The sequence below is a fragment of the Typopeltis vanoorti genome, chromosome 5 (genome assembly GCF_054136105.1).
Source record: "Typopeltis vanoorti isolate ZY-2024b chromosome 5, IOZ_Tvanoo_1.0, whole genome shotgun sequence".
Lineage (NCBI taxonomy): Eukaryota > Metazoa > Arthropoda > Arachnida > Uropygi > Thelyphonidae > Typopeltis > Typopeltis vanoorti.
In genome coordinates this window covers 88,993,855-89,008,197 of record NC_143553.1, presented here as the reverse complement: position 1 = coordinate 89,008,197, position 14,343 = coordinate 88,993,855, and the positions used below count along the sequence as shown (strand labels likewise).

General features: G+C 36.3%; 1 protein-coding gene across 1 annotated transcript in view; it reads left to right on the top strand.

Annotated features, from left to right (window-relative positions):
* Positions 1 to 14,343, top strand: part of LOC150106633 (cGMP-dependent 3',5'-cyclic phosphodiesterase-like) — a 302,619-nt gene that overhangs the window by 227,757 nt on the left and 60,519 nt on the right. The window contains exon 20 of the mRNA XM_090393446.1: positions 4,588 to 4,700. Within this exon, the coding sequence (XP_090249572.1) occupies positions 4,588 to 4,700 (113 nt within the window). The remainder of the gene's footprint in view (positions 1 to 4,587; positions 4,701 to 14,343) is intronic.

Genomic DNA, 14,343 nt, shown 5'->3' with positions numbered 1-14,343 from the left:
TTTGAAAGTTGTCATTTTTTTCTCAAAATACAGTATAACAAAGTGTTACATAATACCTCCAATGAAATTAACTTATTATTGTTTTGTATGGGTGTATGATAGACTGGTGTTGGTATGGTGCTAATGTGTGGTATAACAATGGAAGCCAAGATGTCCTTGTTGAGTGAATTGAATTTGTGAGATTTTGTTCAATGCAGTGTGTGTGTGTGTGAGATCTATTCATCATGAAAGTTGAAGTATTTGTGGAATATTTCATTTCACTTTTCATTTTGATTAACTCTTGCCTAAATACAATCCTGACTCTAGCTCCCATTTTGAAATGCTGTAACCCAGTGTTTCTCAACCTTTCTAAGCCCAAGGACCGTAAAATGGCTAAAACAATTCTACAGACCACTAAGTTATGTAATTTATTTTTAAAAAACCTATGTGGGATTACCAACATTTGGGAAAAACTGTGCCATTTATAACATAATAAATCTAAAAACATATTTTGAATACATATGGAAACATAATTAATTAAATTGGAAGTAAACGATTAAAAGTATGTATCATCATTATTGAACAAAGTTTTAATTTTTATTAAACAAATATGATATGATTATGTTACTACTTACTTTTAATGAGATCGCTGAGCTTCTCAGCCCCAGGGCCAGCTGGAGGTTCTGCGGGGCCTCGGGAAAAAGTTATTAGGGAGGTCCCAAATATTTGCAAATGAGAAATTTTTTTATCAAAAAATTGCATAATTTTATTAAACATAATTTACAAACATTAAATACATATAGTTATATACTAAAATATTTCCCATATCAATACATCTCTGAAACATCAAAAATTCCATTATCAAATTTTCTTAGAAATTCGAAAGTGCAGGGGGCCCCTCTCAGCATGGGCCTCAGTCTGAAGCCCAAAAAACCGACGTCTGAGCCAGCCCTGCTCGGCTCTTGCAGAGTTGCTTGATATCTGCCTCAATATTGGTCAAATTCAGTCAGAAATCAGCAGCGCGCACATACACACACTAAGACAATTTCTGTATTTTGTTTTTATTTGAAAGAGTGATGAAAATCCTTCCTCACGAAGATAGGGTGTAGAAAACTGCATGATAATTTTCAATACTTTCAGATAATAAGGGAAATTCACTTCTCACTGAAGGCGAGATCCAGAATCAAGCCAAACCAAGATCACGGAATTGCATTTTAAGCCCACTGTCACTTGAAAGCTCAATCAACTGTTCTTTTTTCGATAACGAAAGTCATTCTCATGACTGTAATCCTGAAATGGATCACGAACCCACAGAAATTTCTTATAAAAGTTATTCAGAAAATATGTTTCAAAATTCTGTTTCAGAGTTTAAGTGGTCACAAACCCTTTCCAGAAACTCAGAATCAACAAAAATCATTTTCCACTAAAAAGGATTTCAGTGTTGGAAAAGGTGCAAATTGTCTGTCTTTTACATAACTAATCCATACAATTAGTTTTTTTCTTGAATGCCTTTATTTTGTCATAGGCATCAAGAGCAGTTGAAGAATTTCCCTGAAGGGAGAGATTTAGATCATTTAATTTTGAAAAAATGTGAAAGATAGGATAATGTTGATAACCATGCTTCATCAACAAGGAGTGATGCAAAATCAGAATTATGTTCATTTACAAACAATAAGACTTCATGCCTTAATTGAAATAACCTTGTTAGTACTTTGCCCCTGGAAAGCCAGCGAATTTCAGAATGAAGTAAACTGCCCATTTCATTGCAGAGTACTGAAAATAACCTGTTATTTAACGGTTGAGCCATAATAAAATTAATTAGTTTTACAGCGTTGTAAAGCACAGTTTTAAATTGTAATGGCATTCCTTTGGAGACTAACGCTTCCCTATGTATGAAACAATGTACCCAATTCATATCCTTCCTTGACCTAGTTTTAAGTTCAAAGTCCTAGTTCTAATCCACTTTTCCATTGTTAAAACACGTTTCCGAAAAATATATAAATACTGGGATTAACTCACAACACACTTTGTCCAAGTATCACGTAGCACTTCTGAAGATAGACTGAGCCTTGGTTGAAGAAGAAAAACCTTCAATAATAAAAATTTAAACAACAAGCAATTGATTGAAATGTGGATAACACATGTTTACTTCAAATCTGACAAACACAGCAAGGGAAGGCAGAAACAATAAAACCATACTGTTGTTCACTTCACCCCTCTTTTATTACTCATCATTCCGCCACTATTTGTTGGTTTTTTTAAGTATCCATTTTATTTCAATAATTTTTACTTATTCTATTTTAATTTTTGTTTGGATAATTAAAAAATATATTTATTTAATTAAGTCTGCCTACAGACCACCTGTCCCATTGTCGTGGACCACAGGTTTAGAAACACTGCTCTAACCTATGAATTTCATATACATTAATGCTTTCCTTCTTTTTGTTTCACTCTAACATTCCATTAATCTTTCACATTTTTGGTGCATACATGAAGCAATTTTTGCAAGTAATTTTTTATGTCACACTATTTGCTGCTTGCTATTGTACTGTGTAGATGTGCCTTTTCATGTACACAACTTTATTGTCCAACTGTCAGTGAAAAGAGTGAAAGAATGATAGGCATCAACCTGTCACATATCATTTCTATATGCTACCTAAAAGAATATGATGCTCTCATCATGAGAAAATGAAAGAAAATGCAGTATATTTTCACTGACTTATTTGTTTCTTTTTTTGTGCTCCAACATACATATGTTACCATTACTGGTGACATTGCTCGTATTACTTAGTTTACTTAAATAATGTTACAAGTTTACACATCATGTGTAAAATTAAAGACGTTAATGAGTTGTAGATATACCAGTTTAAGGTAATTAAGTGTAAGATTTTAAATTTTAAGTTCTGTAGATGAAATACACAGCTCACTATTATTATGGGCAACTCCAAGGAGTCCTTAGACTCATCGAGCGAGGCCTTAAACATCAGGTCAAGAACTATTCAGCATTCGCACAGTATCTATCATACTTTGCTTTGAACTCGTTCACAGTCATGGCACCCACAACAGACTCTGGCAGCTTATTCCACTCATTCACCACTCTCCAAGTAAAAACCCTAGTTCTAACACCCTTGCTAACTACACTCTTGCTCAGTTTCCATGGATGACCCCTAGTTCTCCCACCACCAGACTTGTTCTGAAAAATTCCCTCTGAATTAATCTTGTAAAAACCCCTCAATAATTTGAATGTATCAATCATACCACCCCTTTTCTGCCTATCAACCAATTTCTGTAACCCACAGATCTTCAACCTGTTCTCATAAAGTTCATTCTATAGACCAGCTACCATCTTTGTCACTCACCTCTGGATCCTCTCTACCTCCTCCTCATCAAGAAGAAATCCTAGTGCCTAGATCTGGGCACAATCCTTAGATAGATGGGCTTTCTATCCATAGATTGAATGTTGTGTATTCTGTTAGTGGATCTATACTGGTGAAGGAAAGTGATCTTGGACTGATGTTTTGGAGAAATACAGTTTGGGTGATATATCCCAATGGTGGGGATAACCTGGAGGACTGTCCTCACCACCTTTCCTACAATGAGAAGGGTATTGACTAGCAGAGATTAGGATGTAGTGGCATGAAAGACTTGATCAGACCACATGTTCTCTTGTGTGGATATTTGGTCAACTGGATTTTGATGGGCTCAAGAAATGTGATCTTTTCTGAGAGATAGAATACTGAGATGATAATAAAGATGTTATATCAGTAGTGTCACTTACTTGCTCATCACTCTATAATGCAACTTCATTGCCCATTGTTCTTCCCTTTTAAAAATATCTCTCCAGATATTTTAATATCTGGAGGAGATAAAATAATTCCTCCTGTCTGCCAAAGGATTAGACACTCTTAATCTGTCCTCATAGTTGATGTTCCTAGGTCCTGATATCACCTGTATCACCCTTTTTTACCTTATGCCCTCTCAAATATAATCGTCATAAATGTTAAGCACCTCCATAGCGCAATTGGAAGAACAATGGTACAGTGCACCATTTGGTTGGAAAAGGCTTACATTTGATTTTCATCAACGTGAGAGAGGAATCTTTATGTGGGTATTTTCAATTAAAGGCGATTTAGATGATTTTGTACGGAGGGTTTTTTCCTCCCAGAAACTTGGTTTTTTAATCCAGTGTGCAGGCAAATCAGCCTTGAGAACACACACACTATTTACAGACAAAAAAAAATACTGGTAGTGTGCAGTAGAGGCTTTGTGTGTAGATGATGGTGGTAGTGGTTCTGTGTAGTTGGTGAATTAAATGGTGGAAAGAAAGAAATTACAAATTAGCAGTAATAACAGAAACAAAAAGGTTCTTGCAAAACAAAATCTTGCTTAACAAAACAAAAGAAACAAAATCTTGTTTCTTTTGTTTTGTTAAGTTTTGTTTTGTTTCTTTTGTTTTGTTAAACAAAAGAAACAAAATCTTGCTTATGCTTTTTCTTAAGAAAAAGCATAAGCAAGATTTTGTATATATTGTTCTGTTAAAATTTTCATATTTTTCATATTTATCAGTAAACTGTATCTAAGTTCTTATCATTGCATATTTTTATATAGAGGGATATGATGCCAGCAATCCAACACATCACCAACTGCTATTATGCTTGTTTATTACATCCTGTGATCTCTCTGATCAAACCAAAGATTGGAGAAGCTCCAAGAAAATAGCTGTAAGTATTGAATGTGGAAAAATATGCTACTAATATAATAAATTCCATAACATCTAAAGTAGTTCTGAATAGCAAGGAAGGTCTATTTTAGTTAGAATCTAATGCTAGAAAAGTGATATGAAAATAACTATAGCTGCAATATATTTCTTTACATTCAGAAGGCAGCAGTCGTAGTGTATTTAGTGAATGTTATGGATCTATTAATTTCACATAATTGTTAATAAAATACAATATCAGAACCTTTTGATTGTAATTGCTTTAATGAAGAATATGCTGACATATTCATTATGTGATTTGGGATGCCCTATAGAGGGTAATGGAATTCGAAGTCACAATTTTAGGAGCTGAAAAATAAGCTGCTTTTGAAAATAATTAGTGAAAATGGATTTATTTTTTTTGAATTACTCTTGTTATGAGTGTTTGTTTGCTTTTAAGGGTCATTTGCTTATTTCTGTGGTTCTAAGCGCTACCACTTTTATTATAAGTATATGGTGCTGATGTGAAGACCAATGGCAGACAGTTGCAGTATGTGATTTTGTTCACTGCAGTATGTGTGAAATGTATCCACTTTGTAGGAAAGAGAATGAAAGTGAATGCATGTGTAGGAAGTATTTTGAGAGTACCAGAAGTGTGGGGAAAGTAAGACAAATAAGAGAAGAAAGATGAATGATAAGATATGAGAAAATACAAGTGTCAATTGCAGTGAGGTTGTTGCAAGTTATTATTATTCTTATTATTACGGGCAACTCCAAGGAGTCGATAGACTCATTGAGGGAGGCCCTAACATCATGTCAAGAACAACTATTCGACATTCACACAGTATCTATCATACCTCGACTTGAACTCATTCACAGTTATGGCCCACAACAGACTCTGGCAGCTTATTCCACTCATTCACCACTCTCCAAGTAAAAATCCTAGCTCTAACACTCGTGCTAACCACACTCTTGCCCAGCTTCCATGTATGGCACCCTAGTCCTCCCACCACCAGTCCTGTTCTCAAAAATATCTTCTGAATTAATCTTATAGAAACCCTTCAGTAATTTGAATGTCTCAATCATATCACCAATTTTCCACCTATCAACCCATTTCTGCAACCCACAATCTTCAACCTGTTCTCATAAGGTTCATTTCATAGACCTGCTATCATCTTGGTCATTTGTCTCTGGATCCTCTCCACTCCTCCCCATCAAGAAGAAAGTTACAGCCAAATTCTCAGATGTAATTACTATGTCAAGCACTCTCTGACCCCCTAGTATTTTCCATTACATGCTGTCACAGATGGTTATCTCTTAATAACTGCATAAAATCCAATTCCTTCCTCCCATGTGTCCTCTCCTTCCAATCAATGTTACCTTAGTTGAAATCTCCCATAATAATTACCCTCCTTCCACTCATTTCTTCTATTTGCTTATGCATACTATGTTTACCATTATTCCATCACCTGGTCTATAGCGGCACCAAACTGTATATTTTGTTCTGCTAGTCTCAATCTCACCCTAAATAGCCTCAAATATGCTCTTTTCTCTATCCTGCAGTTCCACTTTTATTCTCCTTGGCTGCAGCTAATCAGCTATCATCAATAACACTCCTCCCCCCTTATATTCTCCCTGTCACTCCTGAACACACCAAGTTTGTGTTGAAGGTGAGCAAGGATGTACACAGCATGAGTAATAATGGAAAATGAAGAGAACAGCCAGATAGTAATGATAGGGATAATGTTCTTACATGGTGTAAGCATGGTGAGAAGTAAAAGATGAGAGGAGACAGAAAGCAAAGTATGAAGAAGCAAAAGAGTGAGGATAAGGATCGAGTTTCACATAATATTCCATGATAAGAGGCATGCTTGAGGAGAACGTGATAAAGTAATGTTTCCCTGGGGTACTGATTAAGGATTTAGCAATGCTGTAAGGATGCAGAGAGGTAAAGTAAAAGAGATGATTATTTTGATGAGTATTAATGATATAGTTGGTGACAAGTATACTATTCAAGATTTGAAAGAATTATAGTTATAAGCAAATAAGAAGAGTGAGAAAGTAAAGATTTAGTCTGTTACCACAGTATGATACAGGTGAGCTGACAAGAAGAGTTATAATTGCGAGTGAGTTATACTTGCAAAGGTCTGGAGTACTCCTGCATTGGTGGGGAAATCGGGGAGAGGAAATCATCTGTTGTGACTTGTAGAGAGTGACCAGTGTGGAAATTGGCAATACACTTGCAGAATGTGAAAGGCAGACCATAAGATGGTAGCTTGCTGAGTAGGCTCCTGTGCCAAAAATGGTTCAGAAATGTCAGGTATGATCACATGAGTTTTTCAAAATTTTTCTGTGGCTTTGAGTTCAGAGGTGAATGATGAATGCTAGATCAGCTATGGATTGAGAGTGGTAGAATCCATATTGTTGGTTACTAATTAGCTGATGGGTCCCAAGTTAGTGCAGAAATTGGCTGTTGATTACCTTCTCAATAGTTTTTGAAAGAGCATCAAAGAACAATTGGACATTATTTTGTTGGCTGACTTTTTTCACCTTTCTTTGGAATAGGATAGATGTAGGCCTATTTCCTTGTTGTAAGACAGATGTCACTTGAAAAGGATAGATTGAAGAGGCAACACAGGGTGGTGTTAATTCCAGAGCACAAATATTTAGCATAATTGGTGTGATAACATCAGGACCAGATGCCTTGTTTGTTTCCACGTTATTGAGAATTCTTCTGATTTCCTTCTGGCAGAAGACTAGGGGTGATATGGAGTGAGCAGTTCTTCAAAGGAAGAATGACTGTAGAAGTATGACTTCAATGAGTGCTGATGACAGGGAGATTCCAGAAGCAAATAAAATAGTTTTGTGAAACTGAGTGATCATTTTGTTAGAGCTTACCATCCAGTCAGAGATATTGCAGTACCAAATGTGACATTTGTTGATGTGAGAATAGAAGGTGAATTGAGTGCTTACAGTGTTGCAAAACCTTAATGCAAACATCACTATGGGATTAGGGTATATCAGCCTGGGTATTATGAGAATGTGCAAGAGAATTGAATATTGAATTTAAAGGAGTGGAAAGAGGACAAAATAGCTTGACTGCAGAAAAGAGGCTGCAAAATAGAAGTAGCAAATTTTTTGCCAATCAGTATCTCGAAAGGGATGGTTATGGTATTGGAAAAGTTGATAAAAAATAGAATTCAGAACTGGGTGGACAAGAATATAATACTTTATAGGGGCAATGGTTTTGTGAAGGATAGCTCTTGCCATAGTAATTAGCTAACTTTTTATAATAAAGTGACAATCAAGTTGGATAAAGGAATTAATTATTCAGTGATACTGCTCTACTCATTATTTCCCTTTGCAAAGGTATTTGACAGGATGCCACATGGAACTCTGTTGTATAAATTGGAGCAAATGGGGATAGATATATGATATGATATGGGATTTATACAATTGCTAGAGATAATTACATGAAACAACATGTTTCACAGGGGACAAGGGATTTGAGGATGTTGGATCTGATAATATCATAAGAAGATGTATTCATAACCAAGGTAGACACTCTGCCTCCAATTGGGGAGAATAACCATGCTGTCTTGTTCTGGGAAGTTGCTAAACATGTGGAGTTCTCTGTCAAGAAGGGGGTGGGGAGTTATGTTCAACTATAAGGCTGGTAATTATGAGAAACTCGGGAGTCATCTTGGAACAGTGCCATGGCTTGAGAAGCTACAAGGCAAGAATGTCTGTAGTACATGGCAGGTAGTCAGAGATTGCTTGAGGGTAGCAGGATCAGACTGCATGCCAAAAGTCAGGAGGATAAACCAAATTGGAATTATGTGGATGAGTAGGGCTATGAAGCGAGAGCTATTTAAAAAAAAAACATTGTGGAGGAAATATAAAGAAAATAGTGATCAGAATATTCATGTGCAAGAAAGAAGGGTAACTAGTATGGTAAGAAAGGCCAAATCAGACTATGAGAGAGCATTAGCTAAACAGGCCAAAGTAAACCCAAAAGAGTTTTTCATTATGTAGAAAGTAGGAGGAAAAATGACTATAGTAGAATGATTTAACCAATACTCAAGGTAGGAAGGTGACTGAGCCAAAAGAAATAGTTGAGTTGCAGAGTGATCATTTTGCAAAGTTGCATCATCTAGGTGGAGATTTTATAGTTGCTGATGTTACAGAGACACAAATCAAAATTGAGGTAGATGAACAAGTGTTCCGCATATTAAAAAATATCAATGTGAACACAGCAGTGGGACTGGATGGCATATCAGTCTATGTACTACATGAATGTACAAGAGAATTGGCATTTCCTCTGATGAAGTTGGTCATCAGAGGAAATGCCAGTCTCATCTCTGGCAGTTTCCAAGGGAGTGGAAAGAGGGTAAGATACTGTAGTACCATTGCATAAAAGTGGCTCCAAGACAGAGGTAACTATACATAAAAATATAACGGAAAAACTCACGTAGAAAAATTATTTAATGGTATAATTTTCGCCCGTGTGTCACAGGCATCTTCAGTACAATTAGGCACAAAAATTAAACATTAACTGACAATTCCAAAAAGCGCCACCTAAGTAGCTGGTGTAAGATAACTAAAAAGGTCAATAACTTTCCTAAAAAAAAAAAAAAAAAAAAAAAAAAAATAATACAATAAAAAGTTAGGAAAGATTAGCTGATTTGTAAAGTACTATCTCCCATAAAGGGGACAGACGTAAGCCGTCGGATCTGTTTAAGTTAGGAGAATGAAGTAGAGTTTCACATGCTTCTTTATAAAGGCGTTCCATGAGAAACTGACTTTTGTGAAGAACTCTTGTCTTTTTCCAATGAACTCTGTGTCTAGTGAAGATGGCATGTTCTGCAAGTCCAGACTTTTCAGGTTTAAAGTATTCAATATAAGATTGGTGTTCTTCTAGCCGAATGGAGGCAGATCTTCCCGTTTGTCCGAAATAACATAATCCACAAGAGCACGGAATCTGGTAGACACCTGGATGATTGAGATGTGGAAGCTTGTCCTTGGGAGAAGCGAGAAAGGTGGAGATTTTTCTAAAAGGTCGAAAGGCAACAAAAATATTCAGTGGTTTTAAAATTTTTGCTATACGTTCACTGATGCCTTGTATATAAGGGATGGTAATGCACGTTATTTCCTCTGTGTTTGAAGAGGGAGACATATTAAATCTACTCAAAGTTCTTTTAATGAAGCAATTCTTATAGCCATTAGATAGAAAGGAAGAAGTTATATATCGTATTTCTTTCTGTAAAAGATCGTCTGTAGAACAATCCCAGTCAAAAGGCAGGAACTATTAAAACACTGGTTCATCGGGCCCACTCCTTTTGTTCTACAGACGATCTTTTACAGAAAGAAATACGATATATAACTTCTTCCTTTCTATCTAATGGCTATAAGAATTGCTTCATTAAAAGAACTTTGAGTAGATTTAATATGTCTCCCTCTTCAAACACAGAGGAAATAACGCGCATTACCATCCCTTATATACAAGGCATCAGTGAACGTATAGCAAAAATTTTAAAACCACTGAATATTTTTGTTGCCTTTCGACCTTTTAGAAAAATCTCCACCTTTCTCGCTTCTCCCAAGGACAAGCTTCCACATCTCAATCATCCAGGTGTCTACCAGATTCCGTGCTCTTGTGGATTATGTTATTTCGGACAAACGGGAAGATCTGCCTCCATTCGGCTAGAAGAACACCAATCTTATATTGAATACTTTAAACCTGAAAAGTCTGGACTTGCAGAACATGCCATCTTCACTAGACACAGAGTTCATTGGAAAAAGACAAGAGTTCTTCACAAAAGTCAGTTTCTCATGGAACGCCTTTATAAAGAAGCATGTGAAACTCTACTTCATTCTCCTAACTTAAACAGATCCGACGGCTTACGTCTGTCCCCTTTATGGGAGATAGTACTTTACAAATCAGCTAATCTTTCCTAACTTTTTATTGTATTAATTTTTTTTTTTTTTTTTTTTTTTAGGAAAGTTATTGACCTTTTTAGTTATCTTACACCAGCTACTTAGGTGGCGCTTTTTGGAATTGTCAGTTAATGTTTAATTTTTGTGCCTAATTGTACTGAAGATGCCTGTGACACACGGGCGAAAATTATACCATTAAATAATTTTTCTACGTGAGTTTTTCCGTTATATTTTTATGTATAGTTATGTCTACTCACGGTTTACCTCTTTTAAAACTTAAGACAGAGGTAGCAAATTACAGACCAATTAATATATCGGGAGTGGTTGTTAAAGTACTGGAAAAGTTGGTGAAAAGTAAAATACAACAGTGGGTGGATAGGAATGCTCTACTCTGTAACTTATTCGCATTTTATAATAAAGTGATAAAGGTAATGGCTATGCCATGATACTGCTCGGCTTTGCCAAGGCATTTGACAAAATACTACATGGAAAACTATTACAAAAACTGGAAAGGATGGGAATGAATATGAGGCTAGTAGCATGGATAGGGAGGATGATTGATGTATAGACACCAGAGAGTAGTATGTGGTGGGATAGAGTCTAGGAGAATGATGGTGGCTAGTGGAATACCACAGGGTTTGGTACCAGGGCCACTACCCTTTAATTTGTATATCAATGACATAGGGAAAGATTTAAGAAGGGATATTCAGTTGATTGCTGATGATGCAAAGCTGAGGAGAGCAATAGTTGGTAAAGGTGATGTAGATATCCTGTAGGATGATTTACCAACACAAAATATCTCAACACGTCAACTCAATACTGATAAACATCAGTAACTGATTACTCAGATAAGATATTATGAAACTTGAATAGGGACTCCCCGTTCTTAGCCAATGACGCGCTAGAAGTCACGCATCAATTTGATTACACCATTAACCACCTACAAAGATCTTGGAACATAAAAGGGAGTGCGTATGACTTTGAAAAGAGGAAGCAGTCTTTACCTTCGTTATATAAGACGCACCCCATTTTTAAGATGAATTTTTAAGGTAAAAAAGTGCGTCTTGTACACCGGAAAATACAGTATATAAATTGGTATTGTGGGCAAATGATAATCAATGTAATTCAGTGTAATCAAAGGATTGTCAATGTAATGTTGCAAAATGTAAGGTTATGCACTTTGAGTTGAAAAGGTTGCTTATGGTGTATCATATTGATGGTATTGGTTTGCAGGAAATTGACAAGGCTAGAGACTTGGGGATAATGGTAGACAAAGAGTTAAAGTTCCATGATTCAGCCATATCTTGATTACTGCACACAGATTTGGTCACCTGAGTTTCTTGGGACCAGGAGATGGTCAAAAAGATTCAGAGACGAGTGACCAAGATGGTGACAGGTCTGTCGAATACTGCCTATGAGGATAGGTTGAAGGTTTGTGGGTTACAAAGTTTAGTTGATAGGCAGAAAAGGAGGGTCACGATAGAAAGTTTTAAAATATTAAGGGGTTTTATAAATTTGATGCAAACAAATTTTTATAGACAAATAATCAGAGAACTGGGGCCATCCATGGAAGTTATGTAAGAGTGTGGTTAGTAGGGGTGTGCAGACCAAATTTTTTGCATGGTGAGTGGAGTGAGTGGAATGGATTGCCAGAATTGGCAATCCATTCTAATTAGTGAGTTCCCTGATGGTGAATGGATTCAAGGAGAGGTATGATACGATTTGTGTGTATGATGGTTTGATGTGGGTCTCCCATGATGAGTCTCTGGACTCCATGAAGATGCCCTAAATAATAATAATAATAATATGGATATGAAGCTGTTGATTTTGATAACAGAGTAACTGAAGGACAGACATCACAAAGAGTTGTATATGAGGGTTGAGTCTCTGAGAAAGTGGATGACTAGTGGCATACCAGAGCTCAGTACTTGGTCCCCTGCTGTTTAATATATACATCAGTGATATAGGAAACTATTTAAATAGAAATATTAAATTGTTTGATGATGATAGAGAACCTGCAGGATGACTTAAATAGGTTGATGTTATGAGACAACAGTAAATGGCTGTGTGCTTTGGGGTAAAGAGATCACAATCTATACTATATTGATGGAATTAAATTGCAGGAAATTGATGAAGCCAGAGATTTGGGGTTGACTGTGGACAGGGAGTTGAAATTTAGAGGACATATTTGCAAAGCTGACCAAAATGGTATATATATCAGATTACGTGATTGTTGAAGAGTAGATTGACAAATAGGGTGAAGTTGGTTATCATTCTCCTTTACAAAGCTTTCATAAGGCTGTGTCTGGACTACTGCATATAGGTCTAGTCACCTGGATTATATGGAGATGAAGTGGTGTGAAAGGATCTGGAAGCAAGTAACCAAAAATGTGGCAGGTTTATGGAATGCTTTCTGGGAGAATAGGTTAAAGGTCTGTAGCCTTCAAAAAAGCTTATAGACAAAAAAAATAAAATAAAAGAGGGGACATGATTGAATGATAAGATATTATTATTGTTGTTGTTGTGCCTTCCATACAGTCGGCAGACTCATCATGGAAGGTTTATTCAACACCAACAGCACATCTATCATATTGAATCTTAAAATACTTAACACTTCCTGCATTAAAAACAGATTCTGGTAATGCATTCCATTCACTGACAATTCTTCATATAAAAAATCTTCTCCTCACATCCTTCTTCACCACACTCTTATACAACTTCCAGGTATGGCCTCTCGCCTTCTCCTCTTTTTATAATTCATTCTGGATTTATCCAATAGAATCCCTTCACGAACTTAAACGTTTCTATCATATCATCTCATTTTCTCCTATGCAGAAAACTCTGCAATCCAAATTTTGTTAATCTCTCTCTCCATAGCCAGCATTCCAGAATCCTGATATTATCTTAGTCACTTTTCTCTAGACCCCTTTTCAATGTTTTCACATCACACTGAAAACCAGGTGAACCAGATCTGAGCACAATAGTACGTGTGGTCTGACAAGTTGCTTTATGCAGTGGTTCAACCACCTCCTTATCCCTACATGTTAGAGTCTTCATATCATAGCAGCATCATGGTAGCTTCATATCATTGCAACACTTGCAATATGCCCACTAACTTCAGTCTGCTGTCAACCATCACTCCCAAATCTTGAATCTCATCCACAACCTGCATTGCAGCACCATCAATATAGTATATACAGCCATATATTCTGCACTCCAAAATGCAACTCCTTGCACTTTTTAATATTAAAACTACAATCCTGCCCCTTTGTCTAAATCAAAAGTCTATGCAAATCTTCTTGAAGGGAATTAATATCAGCAGTGCTTATAATTCTCCCCAACTTTGTATCATCAGCAAACAACTGAAGATCCCCAGCCAATCCACATGATATATCATGTACAAACAAGTTAAACAACAGGAGAGCTCCAAAAACAGAACCCTGGGGAATGCCACTGGTTACCTTTTTTGAGACACTGCTCCATCATGCTTAACTTGCTGGTATCACTCAGAGAGCCAATTACTGATCAATCTATTCCCAATGTCTACAGCTTTTACACTAACTTATCATGTGGTAATCTATGATAAGTTAGTGTACAAGTTAAGAATAGTATGTCTAGTCACCCAATCTTATATTCTATTCTTTACCAATTTCTTCAACACTTTGACTACAACTGCAGATATACAGATTGGTCTGTAATTGGAAACTTCTGTCCTTGAACCACGCTTATGA